The sequence below is a fragment of the Pocillopora damicornis genome, chromosome 1 (assembly GCF_964200805.1).
Source record: "Pocillopora damicornis chromosome 1, jaPocDami1.2, whole genome shotgun sequence".
NCBI lineage: Eukaryota > Metazoa > Cnidaria > Anthozoa > Scleractinia > Pocilloporidae > Pocillopora > Pocillopora damicornis.
In genome coordinates this window covers 23,099,869-23,116,244 of record NC_142670.1, presented here as the reverse complement: position 1 = coordinate 23,116,244, position 16,376 = coordinate 23,099,869, and the positions used below count along the sequence as shown (strand labels likewise).

The window sequence follows — 16,376 nt, the reverse complement described above, 5'->3', positions numbered from 1 at the left end:
ATTTGCGAGCGGTTCTTCTCGCAGAGATGTCTGAACGGCTACATAGACTTGTTTATTGATGTACCTTAAAAAAATATAACAAAACAAAGCGAAACAAACAAAAGCGCAAGACGTCGCAGTAAAAAATTAATAAAAGTCAGGGCTGAATATTTATATTTGAAAGCAATATTGTACAATTTTAGAAGCTACGAGAATCTGAATCTGTGTCATTTTTCTTTTTATATTGTAAGAGGGTCGTATGTATCAAAGCGCTAATTACATTATGCAACGTGTCATGTTCAATGGGCTGATATATTCTGGGTTTAATTCGTCCCTAACTTGTGCCGTGCGCTCGATCAGCGGAGATGCTGGTTCCGTGGGCCAAAACTGAGAGCCTGGAACTATTAATCTGACCTTGGAAAATATTCAACTTTCAGAGAATATCTTCGTACTTAATAAACTTTTTAGCAGATTGTCACGCGTCATGTTAATAAGGAGAGGACAAAGGGGAGGATACCGTCTGTTACCTATATAATTTTGCTCTAATCCGTTTTCTTTTCGTTTTTATTTTTATTTTTATAAAACGAGAATTAGACTTAATATTCATCTCAGATCCTGCTGGTAGACTTCCGTCACGCAAGTAAAAGTTGTAACCTTGTATAATGATGGACTGCGTGAAATCCCGGATGAACATCTGCCAGGTCCCAAAGTGCATGCATTTATACATGAATCCTCTCATTACGTGCAGTTATTTGCTTCACATTTAGACTGGACCACTCAAGCACATTTCATGGCTTGTTCAAAACGATTTTTTAGGTGTAAAAGATGCAACAGTTTTTCTCAGAAATGTTTTGGTAATACTGGCCAAATGTGTTAATCGTGCTGAAGCAAAACATCCCTGGGACTTCACCATTTCACATTGTACAATGGACATTGTCAGTTATTTTCCTCAACATCAGTTTGTATCACAGTGGCGCAGATCACAAGTTGGTGGCTGGAAAAGTTTTTAAATATGGTAGGATCCACAGTTTTTCACCTTAATCTGAACTGATCGGTAGCAATAGCCTATACTTTTGTGTTTGAAGCAGAGCTTCCTGTTAACTTCCGCATCTTCCATTGCGGGATTAGTACCACTTAACCCTTTAACCCCCAAGATCTGAGTATTAATTCTCCCTTCTAGGTGCTTCACATTTCCTTATATATTAGCTTAGAGAGTTTGATGCTAGATCAAGAAACAAATTCTTGGTTCTTAGGTTGGTTCTACCACATTTATTATTACTACATTTATACTTCTATTGTCATCACTTACTTTTCTATTATCAAAACACGGATCGGCTACAAATTTTTAGTAAAATCATTACAATGAAGAATAAATGTTTTTTGCGTTTTTTTTAAAGTCTAATAGTTTACCAGTTACATTGCCCGGGATATGTTGATAACAAGTTGATTGTATCGTTTAGTTTTATTTCAGAGATACGAATTCTGTGGGATTTCTTGAAAATATCTTTCCGATCAAATAATCGACGAAAGGAAAAATTGATCTACGAACCTGTTTTTGTCAGAAATTTGTCTTGATAAACTCAAGAGGAGAGCTCATTTAAAAAAGTTGGGATTATTGCCCAATCAAACCTAGATAATAATAATAATAATACAGTTAAAAGGTGTCGGAAGGCCGTTGATGTCTCACTAAAGGAGAGAGATATCTCAACAAATCAACCTCTCACTTCCTAAATTTCGGAAACCCCCACGAAGATTATTGATTATTCACCCGAAGGAATGATGAACTTTGCGCTCAAACAACACTAGCGACAGCAGCTTTAACAACACCAAAAAGATACAATAGAATCTGTCTTGTTTACTGAGATCTGGAGAGTGGTAATTCATTGTTTCATGTAACCTTACACTGATTACTCGTAGATTATTTGACTAGCAGGCGATTAAAGGGTTTGGCCCTTGGGAAAGTCAATGTAGATTTTCTAAAGTGCAACATAGACACGTAAACTTATGATTATTTAGACGTGATATTTGTCTTAGGCTCATTGTCAGTGTTAAATAATGAGAGCACTCTTATATGGAAGAACAAACTACGCGGTCCAATGGTACTCTTGTGTTTTAAACTACTCACTGTTTAACTCTTACCATAAAACTGGGTGATGTGAAATTCTTAAAGTCCCTGTTATCATTGATGCACATGTGCCAATAAATCGATTTGTGAATCCTTTCGCTGTGCAGAATGACTTGCTTATAGCATTTAGTCCGTGCCACAGTAGCGCAAATCACAAGCAGTTACCTTTTGTAGTTTGTAAATAAAGTAGGATCCACAGTCTTTCACTTTTATGTCCCTTGATTTCTTGCAACAATCTCCACCTCTGGTAAAGCAGACCTTGGAGAGAACCTCACCATCTGCCAGTGTGGGGTGACCACCTTTTAGCCAGCCTGAGAAGACTGCACCACATCTATTACCCGGTACGCATTGGGTTGGCATTTTTGTTCCTGCATCTCCTACGAAACGATACCATTTCTCGAATATTAAGGATGAGGACTCGTCGTCACATTTTTCTCCACCGTGGGGTGTGATGTAAGTGCTCTTTCTGTCAGCATCGCTCAGGTTTCTGTAATTATAGCACGGATCGGCTAAAAAGTTAAATTTCGGTTAATGCGATGTTTTAAATATTTCTTTATAAGAAAGCTTAAGGAAAAAAAGCTATTATATAAACTGCGGTGGTTTAAAACGATTTCCCGCCCTGAGAAGAGCCGGGAAATCCTTGTTAAACACGCGTATAATATTACGATATTTTACTTTTTGATATCACCAATCAGCTGTGTCAGATTAATGAATGAACGGCAAAGCGTTGACCGTTCTCAATCCAGGGTCGCATGTCGAGATTTTCTCGAATTATGGCTGCTTAAAAAAAAGAGTAAAATTCGTAGTTCTAACGAACGATGTCACTCAAAATTTCCTAGAAAGGGGAAGTAAAACAAAATACGAAAAGAAATACTGAAAGTTAGGTCTTTGACTTGGGTAATGGTATTTCTCGTGGCTGAGAACGAAAATCGAGAACTGGTAGATTTGCCACAGGCCGATTTCGGCCGTGTACGTGAAAATATTCCTTTTTTCGGTCAGGAAAAAGTCAATAACTGAGAATTTTGTGAAAAGAAAGCTACGCCCATCGTCTGTTTCTGTAATGGTTCAACGCATTTATTCATCTTGAGCCTTATCGCCGATGCGCTTTACGACTTTTTTTTCTCGCGGATTGTGAAACCTATAATTTCATTTTTTAAATAGTCGACTTTTCTTCCTTGTAAAAGCTTATTGTGTTAATATAATAAACAAAATAATAGATGGTCGCTTGCAGATATGGAACTTCTCTTCTCTTGTTCAACTCGATACCAAGAGATTACAACAGTTTATATTCTCTTGCTCGATACTTTACTCGTTCGCTGCTCTCGCTCACGAGATTACAAGTTGAATATTCCAAGAGAAATTCTATATCAAAGCACACCCAAGTATCATTCTCTATTTATTGAATGAGTAAAAAATAGCCGAGTTTGTCATACAGCCTCAATACAGAATCCCTTAAAAGTTACCATATTCAACGAATTTCAATGCGTGACTGTGGCGCGATCGCTTAGTGATCGCTTTTCATACAGCCCTGCAATAATCGACTACTGACCACAAATAAGGTTGTTGATGAATGTAAAGCCATCAAACTTGTTAATAAGTGCCCCCGTAAAAATTTCCTAGGGCTAAAAATATTTGACTGTGAAAAAGTTTTCTGTGTCGTAATGGAATTGCAGTGAAGTAAATAGTTTTTCTTCGAACTGAGCAGATATGCCTGGACAACTTCGTTGAGAGCCGATTACTGCTGAAGCAATAGAGAACCTTTTTTCCATGTTTACCTACTCTCATCTAAACACGAAAGGAGGTTGGGAAAATTTGAAGTAGTTATGCGAACCCGATACGCAGTCAAGGGTTTGCATAACTTTCAAAAAATTTCCTAGCCTCGAATGTTTAAATAAGAAAATGTAAACATGCGAAAAAGTACCCTATATAATATAAGCAAAATTCTCCAACGTTACAGAGGGAGGTAAATATTGTTTGTTTATAACATGGCTGATAAATATTTTCTCAATACATGCTCTGCACGACAGTGTTTCCTAATAGCCAATGAAATCGCGCATCTTACAACAAATAAACCAATCAAAAGTTCGCGTTGTAAGAAAATACAACGTATTTTACGTGAGTGAGAAAATCGGAACTGCGGTCAACATCGATTTTAACCAATCAGACTATTCTGTTTAATTGAGACATCATCAATGTTATTCAATTTGCAGAACAGTTATGCATCATCAATAAAATTATTTTCTCTCCTGGTGGACAAAAGCAATGCACATCAGGTCCACAAATATGATGTAAAAAATCAAATCTGTCTTTCTTTATCCCCAATGTTTTTTCGAAGGACGTTTCTGAGCAAACTAAAGGCAATAAAAACTAACGCGATTTGTAACATGGCTGAACAAGAATAGCCATTCTTTCAACATTATTTACAGCGAGTTCAGTTAGTACCATCTCTAAAAAGTATATAAGGCATGAATTAGAGAGAGTAACCTTTACAAGACTGACCATCCCCAATGTATTTAGGATTACAGGCGCAACTGTAGGAGCCCTGGGTGTTATTGCAGGAGGCGTGTTCATCTATGAACACTCGTCAATGTCTGATGGGGATCAAGTGCATCACGTCACAACCCAGAGTTGGATGTTATGATGAAAAATGTTTTGGTGAATCAAGATATAATGAATACCTATCCAAAATACTGCTAATCTAATCTCAAAGGATATGGGAAAAAAACAAAACAATCCACAATTTTTAATGAGGGATGAATTTTAGGATAAATGACTGACTACTTCCGGCCTTTTAATTTGAGCTAAAAAGACGTTTCAGATTACCACCGGCTTTGAGTAGCTGGGATTGTATGTATAGAAAGAGCAGCAATGGTGGTTGCCTCTCTTCGGTCATAAAGGATTTTTCTGGACATTGAAGGAAAGTTATCAAAATCACCTGAGCAAGTTTGTCCGTCTCCAGTGTATCCAGTGTGGCATTTACATACATGTGATCCAATTGTGTTGGTACAGTTAGCATTCACATGACAAGAAAGATTTCTTGCACATTCGTAAATATCTGAGAAATAAGAGGCTTTTAAGCACAATTCTTGGAGCATGATACATGTATAAACCTCTTTATTTTGAACATTGAGCGCATTTCGTCCTCTTGCTCTCAATTGGGATCATTTTCAAAAATATTAAAGCAAGGGTAACTACTTTATCAAAACAAACAAACAGAGAAGGTACGTACAAAATAAACAAACAGTTAAAAATAAAAACACAAGCAAACAAATAAAGTCATAACGAGGTAATTACAATCTAAAGGCCTTTACCTGTGCAGTTCCGTCCATCTCCGTTAAATCCAAATAAACAGGTGCACACAAAGGATCCATTTGTGTTTTGACAAGTGGCGTTCAGGTGACAATTGTGAGTATTTTTTTGGCATTCATCAATATCTAAAAAAATTGGAAAGAAAAGAAAAATTCTACAACGTTAGTGGTTACACGAGTGAGAGATACATTCGTTTTTTAAACTTTTACGAGGTGACAGGTCATTAAGTTATTTATCATTGTGACAAATTAATTATTAATTTAGACTAAACAAAAACTTCCACTGCAGTGGAATCTCTCTCTAGACACCGTTCCAAACTGTAGTCGGATATCAATCGTCAAAGATTAGCCTTGCTAGCCTTCCTTGATAGACTTTTTTTTCGCGGAATGTGAAACTTCTAATTTCATTCTTTAAAAAATTCTATTTTTTTCTTACTAAAGGCCTATTTTTGTCTTTTACATGAAAATATTTTTCTTTCGGTAAGGAAAAAATCAACTGAGAATTTTGTGAAAAGAAAGTTACGCCCTTTGTCTGTTTCTGTAATGGTTCAACGCATTTTTTCATCTTGACCCTTATCGCCGATGCGCTTTACGATTTTTTTTCGCGGATTGTGAAACCAATCATATCATTCTTTAAAAAAGTCACCTTGTGTTTACATGATAGTCAAAATAGTTCATGGTTGCTTGCGGTCATGTAACTTTTCTTCTCTTGTTCAACTCGATGCCAAGAGATTACAACCGTTCATATTCTCATAAGATAGCGACTTGAACACTCGAGGAGGTGAACACGTGAGGACAAAATGACCGAGTTTCTTAGTGATAAATTGTCTAATTGTCTTGCAACGCAAGTGGATGGTGCGGCACTGTAGTCGAACGTGTCATGCAGGACTATTCTACTATATTGTAGAGAAGAGATTAAATTTACCTGTGCAGTTTTCTCCATTTCCAGTATATCCAGCATGACATTGACATACATGTGATCCAAGGGTGTTCATGCATGCAGCATTCACGTGACAAGAGTGATTTCCTTTACACTCGTCAATATCTGAAAAATCATAAACAAAAAAAAAATTGTAATTTGAGAAAAGTTGCGGGGCATAAGCTGAGAAGTCTTTGTCTTGTGGTTCTAGACGTGAGCACTTACCAGATTTTTTCTCGGTTTCCCCAAGTTCAAATCCGTTGTTCTGTCCTGTAAGCCTATCCATCAAGTCTCCTTTGCCAGTTGAGATTTTTTTACCACCGAAGGTTTATTGAATACAATGGTGTCATAATCGCCATTGTCTTCAGGCCTACACTCATCTTTTTTTATACAAGTTATGCTGGTAAAACAACTCTTACAAAGATGATAGTGCTTTTCTTTATTATGGGAATGGTTACAAAGGAAAGGCATTAAGTACCTGTGCAGTCGCTTCCATTTTCATTATATCCGGGGTGACAAGTACAAACGTGCGATCCTTTGGTGTTCGTGCATGTAGCATTCACGTGACAAGAGTGACTTCCTTTACACTCGTAAATATCTGAGAAACTATTCATAAATTTTTAACTTTATCATTTTTATGACCCATAGTCATGTAATTCCTCTTATCATTACAAAATGTGTAACAAAATATGTAGATCGTGGTAACTCTGTGCATAAACATGCATGGATAACGCTGCATAAAATTATGAGACGATTAACAAAAATTAGTTATATATGGAAATATTAAAACTACCTGAACACAAGCGTCCATCGCCGGTGTATCCCACTTTACATGTGCATTTGTAAGAACCATATGTGTTAGTACAGTTTGCATTCACGTCGCAGTCACTGATGTTAAATTTACATTCATCCATATCTACAATGTGAGTAAGTTAGAGCAACTTGAGAGAGGCATCCACGCTAGAACTGATCCAAACCAAATATTACGATAATGATATCAATAATAGTATAATTTATAATAATTTCATGATACTGATAACTCACCACAAAATAAAATAACTGAAGCAAAGTTATAGGACCTACCTTCGTTAACCATATCACAGTAAATCAGTTTTTCCTTTCCTTTCCTAGTTGGATCTAACCAGTACTTGCCGCTTATGGTGTGTATACCTTCACTCGCCTTTATTTCGTGACAAGACAGCGCCGGTAATTCAGGGATAGAACCTAAGGGAGCTGCAGTAAAGATATGTTTTACATTCACTTCCTATTCTTAGCTCTTCCAGGTGAGAAGGAACCAGGATGAGGATGGAGAAGATTTAAGAGAAATAGAAGTCACACAGATAGAGAGACATTTGATTTCTTACCTCTGCCGTTCAATCGCCGGATGTAAAACCAAGCGGGTGCTGAGAGGAAATTCTCTGGTCTCGCCTCCTTGCTGCGGTTATTTAGTTCACATATTTGGTATTTTCGATTGTAGTTATAGCTTTGGCACGTGATCTGTTGTCCACATTTGACATCGCAAAGGTGAGGAGCCGCCAGTGACCACCTTTTGAAGACATGACCCTCGAGAGCCATTCCTTGTATGTTTATTTCTGTCCTACATTGATAGTTAGCTGCGGCAAACTCCATGGTAGAAGCGAAAAGGACGAATCTTAAATGGCAGAACAGCCACCACATACTTCTTTGCTCGAGCTGAATCTGAAAATATTGAGAATAGGATCATAGAAAGAAAAAAGACGAGTTTTCCCTCAACAAAACTTGTTTGATACCAGATGAAGTCATATAGCAATAATACTACACGTACATTAAAACCTTGCCTGTAAATTCGTTCAGGCACTTTCTAGTTTATAATGTGAGTAAACAATTTGCACAAGGCTCAATAAGATGCCAATCGTCAAGGAAGATCAGCACAACTCTTAACATTAAACTTAAATTTCGAAGGCTCCTTCGGTTTTTGTGGAATGATAACTTTGATCTGCTTAAGGCATTTTGAAATGTCTTCCTGATAGGCCTGATCACTTTACGCCCCCATAGAAGAACGAATGTTCAAGCATTAAAAATCTTCATTTCGAAATATTGGTTCCAAATGTGAAGTGACAACGACTCAAACTCCACAAAAACTTCAGATGAAATAACATAGTCTCATTATGAGCGAGAAAAAATACAATTTTTAACAAGTTGGCTAATTAACATTTATAAGCTGCTGATTATCCTCATTCAGTTATGAAATGAAAATCCCGAAGATTGTTTAAACCCTTTATTCATCTACAAAGTTCAGTAACCAAAAGGGCAAGAAAAATTCAAATACAAGGCTTCCAAACTAAATGTGATGAATAATTCTTTCTAAGTTGTTCTTAACGCATTTAACATTTTGGACGGGGCTCAAAATTTAGCGACCTTTTTGTCATTTTTTTAGATAAACAGAGCAACATATTATTTATCAGAACTTTTGTGGTGCATAGAAGTAATCATTTAAAGGTTCAATTAGTAAACCTCGAGTATCGATAATCTACTTTCGTTGAAAAAGACCTCAAGATAATTTTCTTTTAAAATCGCACCATACCCTTATTTGGGAGTGAAGCCAACCATTTTCCTTTGGTATACAGAATTAAAGGAGTTGCGGCTTAAAAACCTTTTCGTAAAGAATATATATTTTCCAGGGAAAGTATTACTCAAATCATTCATCGGTGTTTTCAATATGATAAACTCTTACCTCTCAAGATGCAAAGCTCTTTGGTCCCTCACTGCTTTTGAGGTAAAAGTGCTTTCTTTTAAAAACAATATGGTAGCTATGGTTACGATAGAAACACCTAGTTTCAAGCCAAAACGATGATTAACTTTAGATAAGAACTTCCTTGTTCCTTCTACTTGTTCCACCAAAGTTTACACGGCTCCATTTTGCGCGAAAGTCACAAGGAGCATAATTCACAGACGTCAAACACACGCAATACAAACGATTTGCTCGAACCTCAAAGGCTTCAGAGCTACAATACAAATTCAAGTTGACAGTGAGGACAAACAGACCAAATAAAAAGCGGTGTGAATTTGCATTGTTCCGCCAAATACTTAAAATTGATCGCTAAATATTTTTTAGCTTGACAGTTTTTAATGAGTCGTCGACAATGTAGTTCAAATAAATTATTATCGCTGCAAAAATGTTAATTTACATAAATTTAAGAAAACGTTTCAGTAAAGAATAGTGAAATTGTTTCAAAGACAGCTTTCAAGACATGGGGTTTTGCCTAAGTTAAGAGGCTTGCATTTTTCAGGGAACTTATTCAGCGTCGCTCTTAAGGCCTTGTTACTATTCAAATTGTTATCTGATAGTTGTCTTTTAACTGTCGTTTGGTCTCATTCGTGTTTTCAACGATATCGAGAATATTTTATTTAGGCAGGCGATAAATTAAATCGTGCTATTTTTTGCAATTACGACTAGACCAAACTGTTCGACTGAAGTTCATGTAGACTTATTTTCCATCGATTACGATTTATCTTTCGTTAAATGTGATTCACTGGCGCCTTGAAACGAAGTAAGTAGGTGAATATGTAGAATATGGAACTAGCAATCAAGGAGATGCAGATGATAGCAATACAGAATATTGTGGTGAAACTTGCAAGATTTACTTTATGAAGCATTGTGTGTGTTATAGTCTTCATTCTGAACTTTTCATCTTACACTTAACGAAGGGTAAATTATGATTTTCCTGGTTTTTACTTAAGCATTCATGAAATAATCAGTTCGGGAAGTTAAACGCTGACTACCATGCAATACTGCTTCCATTGAAGGAAAACAACTCAAGGCACTCAGAAACTGGCATTACATCGTCGTTTTATAATCGATAACAGAATCCTTGGAATCTTTTAGCCATCACGGGAACATTACAGCAATTGGGTTTTTAAAATAATATAGGAACATTAAGCAGCAGGCTCGTATAACTTCAAGATGGTAAGACATCCAATAAATTTTATTCGTACCTTGAATTATGCGTTGCCTCTATTTCATTTTCTACGGTCTTCTTAAGGACAGGAGTCTATAAGGAAACGGTTGCTAAATCATTTTTTTCCTTACAACTCTACTTTTGGTGTGCTGTCTTGTAACAAAATAAATAAAAAAGAGAAATTGCAGGTTCCGCGTAACTTAACGAGCCCACCGAGGAGATTACGGAAAAACGGAGAAAAATTAACACTGCCTTCATTTGCAGATTTTTGCCTATCTGAGAACATAGGTATTTAGGATAGTTTTCTACGTCTCAATTCTGCGCTCAGAAATTTCCTCGTGATTTCAGCTGAGATAAAGGAGGTTAACACATAAAATGCTTGGGACAAGACAAATTTGAGTTTTTTAATTGTTTTTGTTGATGTCGTTGTTACCGCTGCTATTTTTTAAATTCCCAACTTTATGTATAATACAGGTCCTAGATAAATAGCTCTGGCCGTCTCCCTCCCAAAAATGGTAAAAAAGGGAGAAACAAGAACAAAAATTGGCAGCATCGAGTATCACTTGTCTTTTGTGAAGGCACAAGGTTTTTAAAGAGCATTTCGTGTGTTTTGTTTCTCCTGAGCGATATTATTTTAGGGGAGATAGAACAAAAGTCATACGCAAATTTTTGTCAAGTTCCTTTTCTATTTCATGATCGATAAGTCATAAAAAAAATTCATTTTTCTTGATAAACCTTTTTTATATAAATAAGGTTGTACTCATAAGTGAATCGAAGGATAAAAAATGATTCGCCATCTGCGACCCACCTTTTCCAAAAGTCAAGTTAGTCAATAATGCGTTCCAGGCTATGAACATGAAAAATAAAACAAACTCCATGCCTGTTTCAAAGTAACGGTTTTCCGTTTCTACCCCACGCGTATGGCGCAAGTATTAAGTTGATCACAAGCTCCTAGCAGTGGATTAAGCTTCCAAAATTGGCCTGTTTTTATGGAAGAAACCATACTATGAAAGTCAATCAAAACATAACAAACAATTCAAAATTCTTGGGGCTATCAAGTCTATGTGGAAAGTAATAGAAATATCGCAGATAGATGTTACCCGCTACCCTCGATGGAGAGAAATGGGTCTCACAGGAATATCTTTACAAGTTAACATACTTATTAGACATTGAAATTAGTCCTTAGAACAACACTGTAAAAATTTCGATCTATTTCTTTACAACGTCTAATTGACTGCAAAAAAACCCCCAGGAAAAGCAGATATTTAGACGTTAAGTTCTCTTGGACTTTTTAATTAAATTTGACAGATGAAGAATATTTTCGCCATAATTATCCAGCATATTTTTTATTCATTCCTATCGAAAGATAAACACCTTGGAAAACTTATCATGCTTTTAATATTTGTCGTATGGCAATTTTGCTAATGATAGACATTTAATCGAAAGAAAACGGTCATGTTCCCGTTTCAAGTCTGCTTTTATTTGTCAGTGTTTGGAGTTAAAGTACGCAGACGTGTTATTCTCATCAAACTTCGCTCCTAAAATTGTCTGAAAGAGTTGATAATCAACCCTAATACAAAGCTTTTTAGTGCACCGATATCTCCCTCCATAAGGTGTTCTTAAACTGCCCATAGAAAAACGAATGTTCATTCAGAAGTGTTGGTTTTAGATGTGAAGTGACGACGACTCGACCTCGACAAAAACTTCAGAAGAAATAATATATTCTTATTGAGCGAGAAAAATAATACGATCTTTGACAAGTTGGCTAATTAACATGTACAAGCTGCTGCTTATCCTCATCTTATATAAAACAAAAATCCCGATGATTATTGAAACCCTTTATTTATCTGCTAAGTCCAAAAACCAAAAGGGCGAGAAAGATTCAAACATAAAGTTTCCAAACTATATCAGATGAATAATCCTTTCTGATACATCAAACATTTTGGACGGAGTTGAAACTTCAGCGACCTTTTGGTAATTTTTGTGGTAAAAAGAGCAAAATATTGTTTGCCAGAGCTTTCGTGTTTCATAGAGATAAACATTTAAAGGTTCGGTTAGTAATCCCCGAGTATTGATAATCTTCTTTCGTTGAAAAAACCCTACTTTAGTTTGCTTTCAAAATCGTACCATATCCTTATTTGAGAGTGAAGCCAACCTTTTTCTTTTGGTATGTAGAATTAAAGGAGCCGCGGGTAAATATCCTTTTCGTAAAGAATATGGATTTTCCAGGGAAAGTATTATTTAAATAACCCATCAAGGTTTTCGATATGATCACCTCTTACCTCTCAAGATGCAAAGCTCTTTGGTCCCTTACTGCTTTCGAGGTAAAAGTGCTTTCTTTTATAACAATATGGTAGCTACGGTTACCATAGAAACACCTGGTTTCAAGCCAAAACGATGATTAACTTTAGAAAAGAACTTCCTTGTGCTCTCTTCAATGTCACTGAACCATGACAATAATTAAATAATAGTTATCACGATCACGATCTCAAATTTTGCAATAAGCGTAAGTTTCAGCTGGTAACGTTGACAAGTTATCATTATGAAACATCATATTCGGTCTAAAGTAGCTTTTAAACGTTGTTTAAGAAGATTTTACATTAAGTTCTCAAATAATCCAGTGTTTATCTAAGGAAACTCCATCGTGCGATAATAACGGATCGCTAATGAAAACTAATACGGAAAGGATGTCTTTGACAAAAAAATATTGCCAGCCTCGAGAAACGTTAAGCTTTTCGTTGCATAAGCTATTCACAAAAGCTCTAAACATACAATAACACTCCCATGTTTGCATCAATCAAAAGGGTCCCTCTTACAGAGTATGTAACTTCTTTAAAATAAGTGGGGGCCGAGTAGATTTTTACGGGCAGGGAAAACTGCATTATTTTTTCTTTTTGCCTTAAGAAATGTTGCACCTTTTTGTGGTTTTGAAAGTTAGTTCTCTAATTAAGAAATCAACCTTTCGCGTAGTTTTAGTTTGAAAAGTAACTTGCTCTGGCCTCGAGAAAGTCCTCCAGCAAATACTGACGATTCGTTTTGGGATTTATCTATCAAAGTTTGTACGGCTCCCTTTTGCGCGAAAGCCACAGTGAGCATAACTCACGGACGTCAAGCACATGCAATACAAATGGTTTGATCGAACCTCAAAGGCTTCAGAGCTACAATACAAATTCAAGTTGACAGTGAGGACAAAAAGATTAAACATGATGCGATATAAATTTTCATTGATATGCCAAATACTTAAAATTAATCGCTAAATATTTTTTAGCTCGACAGTTTTTAATAAGTCGTCGACAGTATAGTTCAAATAAATTATAGGCGCTGCAAAAATGACTATTTTTCTTCGTCATATACAGTTTCTCGAAATTGGCTTCCGTTCTTTTAATATTACTCGTGGTTTATTAAATTGTCCACTTTCTTGTCTCATGCCACGTTAAATAAACACGTAAAAACGACTCAAAATTATTTTAAAAGTTCCTATTCATGTAGGATGAAACATTTAGCCGGCTTCACGCTCTCTGTAGGAGTTTTAGAACATACTTTAGGCGCACTTTACCAGAATAAACAATACATTTTCCCCTTTATTTAACATAGCAAATGTTTCGTTCAAGATGATAGACAAGGCAGATACCAGAAGCTGTTTATGTCTTTCTATAAGGCACCAAATGACCTCATTAATAAATTATCTCTTATATTTTACCAGGTTGCCTAATTCTTCGGTGGAAGGTTCTCGAATTTTGAAATTACGCTAAAAATTGTTTAAGTTCTCAGTAGGTGTGATATGCCACTGAAAAATAGCTCAATAATTTCGAACTTCATCATAATTAAAGAAATGAAAAATTGGAAAAATCGTGCGATCCACATTTCTATTCCTCAAGCCTCTGTTGTTTAAATTGCAACTGTAGTAGTCTCAATGCACGGATGGTTTATTTTCTGAAATTGAAAACTCTCAAACAATCTTTAGAACTTAAAGCAGTCGTTACATTTTTGTTTTATATCTGAAGAACTGTGCATTAATTCAAGAAAATGTTTCAGCAAAAAATTGTGACAGCTTTCAGGACATGGGGTTTGCCTCAGCTAAGGCGTCCGCATCTTTCAGGGAACTCATTTAGCGTCGCTCTTAAGGCCCTGTTTACTATACGAGTTGTTATCAGATAGATGTTTTTTAACTGTCGACTGGTCTCGTTCGCGTTTTCAACAACACTGAAAAATACTTTATTTAGGCAGGCGATAAATTAAATCGTGCTATTTTTGCAGTTATGTATAACTGCTCGAATAAAGTTCATTTGAACTTATTTTACAACGATTACGATTCATCTCTCGTTTAATGTGTTTCCTTGGCGCCTTGAAACGAAGTAAGTAGGTAAATATGTAGAATATGGAATTAGCAATCAAGGAAATGCAGATGCTAGAAATACGGAATATTGTGGTGAAGCTTGTCAGATTTACTTTGCGAAGCATCGTGTGTGTTATAGTCTTCATCCTGAACCTTGCCTCTTACGTTTAACAAAGGATAAATTATGATTTGCCTGGTTTTTAATCAAGCATTCATGAAATAATCAGTTCGGGAAGTTAAACACTGACTGCCATAGCAATACTACTTCCGCTGAAGAAAAACCACTCATTGATAACTCCTCAAAGCCACGCAAAAAATAGCATTACATTCGTCGTTTTATAATCGAAAACAGAATCCATGGAACCTTTTAGCCATCACGGAAACATTGCAGCATTGAGGTTCTTAAAATCATGTAGCAACATTAAGTAGCAGGCTTGTAGAAAATCAAGGCGGCAAAAAATTGCCTCCATTTCATTTTCTACGGTCTTCTTAAGAACAGGAATTTTTGAAGAAACGGTTTCTATGGTTTTTTCTCCGTATAACTTTACTTTTACAGTGCTGTTTTGTAAACAAATAATAGAAAAAAAAGGAAAAAGAAGAAAAAGACAAATTGTAAGTTCTGCGTTACTTAACCAGCCTACTGAGGAGAATACGGGAACATGGAAAAAAATTAATACTACCTTCATTTGCGGATTTTTGTCAATCTGACTCACTCACTCACTCATGCCCATTATGCCGTGTGGCACTTAGGGCGGCTTTCTCTATCTAAGAACATAGGTATTTAGGACAATTTTCAAATGTTTCAATTCCGCGCTCAGAGATTTCCTCGTTATTTCAGCTGAGACATCTATTTCGATAAAGAAGGTTAACACATAAAATGCTTGGGGGAAAGACAAGTTTAACTAATGTTTTTAATTGTTTTTTTTTTTTTTTTTATGCCGCTGTTACCGCTGTTATATCCTAAATTTCTAATTTTTTGTATTATAGGGCCCTAGATAATTAAATCTAGCCCCGACTCCCTCCCAAAAACGTTAAAAACAACAATGAAACGAGAACAAAAATTTGTAGCATCGATGAACACTTGTCTTTTGTGAAGACACAAGGTTTCTAGAAAGCATTTTCGTGTGTTTTGTTCTCCTGAACTATATTATTTTAAGGAAGACAGAGCAAAAGCCGTCAATAAAAGCTATCCGCAGATTTTTTTTCATGATCGCTAAGTCATGAAAAAGATATTCATTTTCCTCTATAAACCTTTTTTCGCTTTCTTCATTATACAGGTCCTTGAAAATTCAAAGTTTCATATTCGAGTTTACATGATCGTCTTTGGTTATTTAGACCGATGATCATAGAAAGAGGAAATTTATGCTAATTTCCATTAAGACAAGCCATCCTTGTCGGTTTTTGACTTAGTCTTTGCTAGTTGCTGTTACCTTAACTCTTTTTGTATCAGCAAGGAGGAGAAATATAAACAAGATTGCTCTCATCCGTGAATCGAAGGATAAAACTTTCTTCGGCGTCTGCGACTCACCTTTTCTATAATTCAATAATGCATTCTAAGCTACGATCATAAAAAATTTAACAAATTCTGTGCCTGCTTCGAGGTAACGGTTTTCTGTTTCTACCCCGCATGCATGGCATAAGTTTAAGTTGATCACCAGCCGTCATCAGCGGATTAAACTTCCAAAATCGATCTGTTTTTTGTGAACGCAACCGTTTTATGAAAATAAATTAGAGAAAAAAGCTTGCAGCTGTCAGTTCTATGTGGAAATTA

The 16,376-nt window shown here is 36.0% G+C and overlaps 1 protein-coding gene across 1 annotated transcript; it reads right to left on the bottom strand.

The window, feature by feature from the left end:
* Positions 1–2,004: 2,004 nt before the first annotated feature.
* On the bottom strand, positions 2,005–8,008 carry LOC149052841 (uromodulin-like). Its single transcript, XM_089205791.1, has 5 exons — positions 7,696–8,008; positions 7,415–7,564; positions 7,125–7,247; positions 6,338–6,457; positions 2,005–2,613 (listed from the first exon to the last, which is right to left on the bottom strand). The coding sequence occupies exons 1-5, from the start codon at positions 8,006–8,008 to the stop codon at positions 2,231–2,233; spliced, it is 1,089 nt and encodes a 362-aa protein (XP_089061917.1). The 3' UTR covers positions 2,005–2,230.
* Positions 8,009–16,376: the final 8,368 nt, after the last annotated feature.

Coding starts and splice junctions, on each gene's coding strand:
- LOC149052841 (XM_089205791.1), bottom strand. CDS start 8,008: ATGTGGTGGCTGTTCTGCCATTTAAGATTCGTCCTTTTCGCTTCTACC. Junction 7,248..7,414: donor CTGTGATATGGTTAACGAAG/GTAGGTCCTATA, acceptor CTCACATTGTAG/ATATGGATGAATGTAAATTT. Junction 2,614..6,337: donor AAATGGAGAAAACTGCACAG/GTAAATTTAATC, acceptor TTAACTTTTTAG/CCGATCCGTGCTATAATTAC.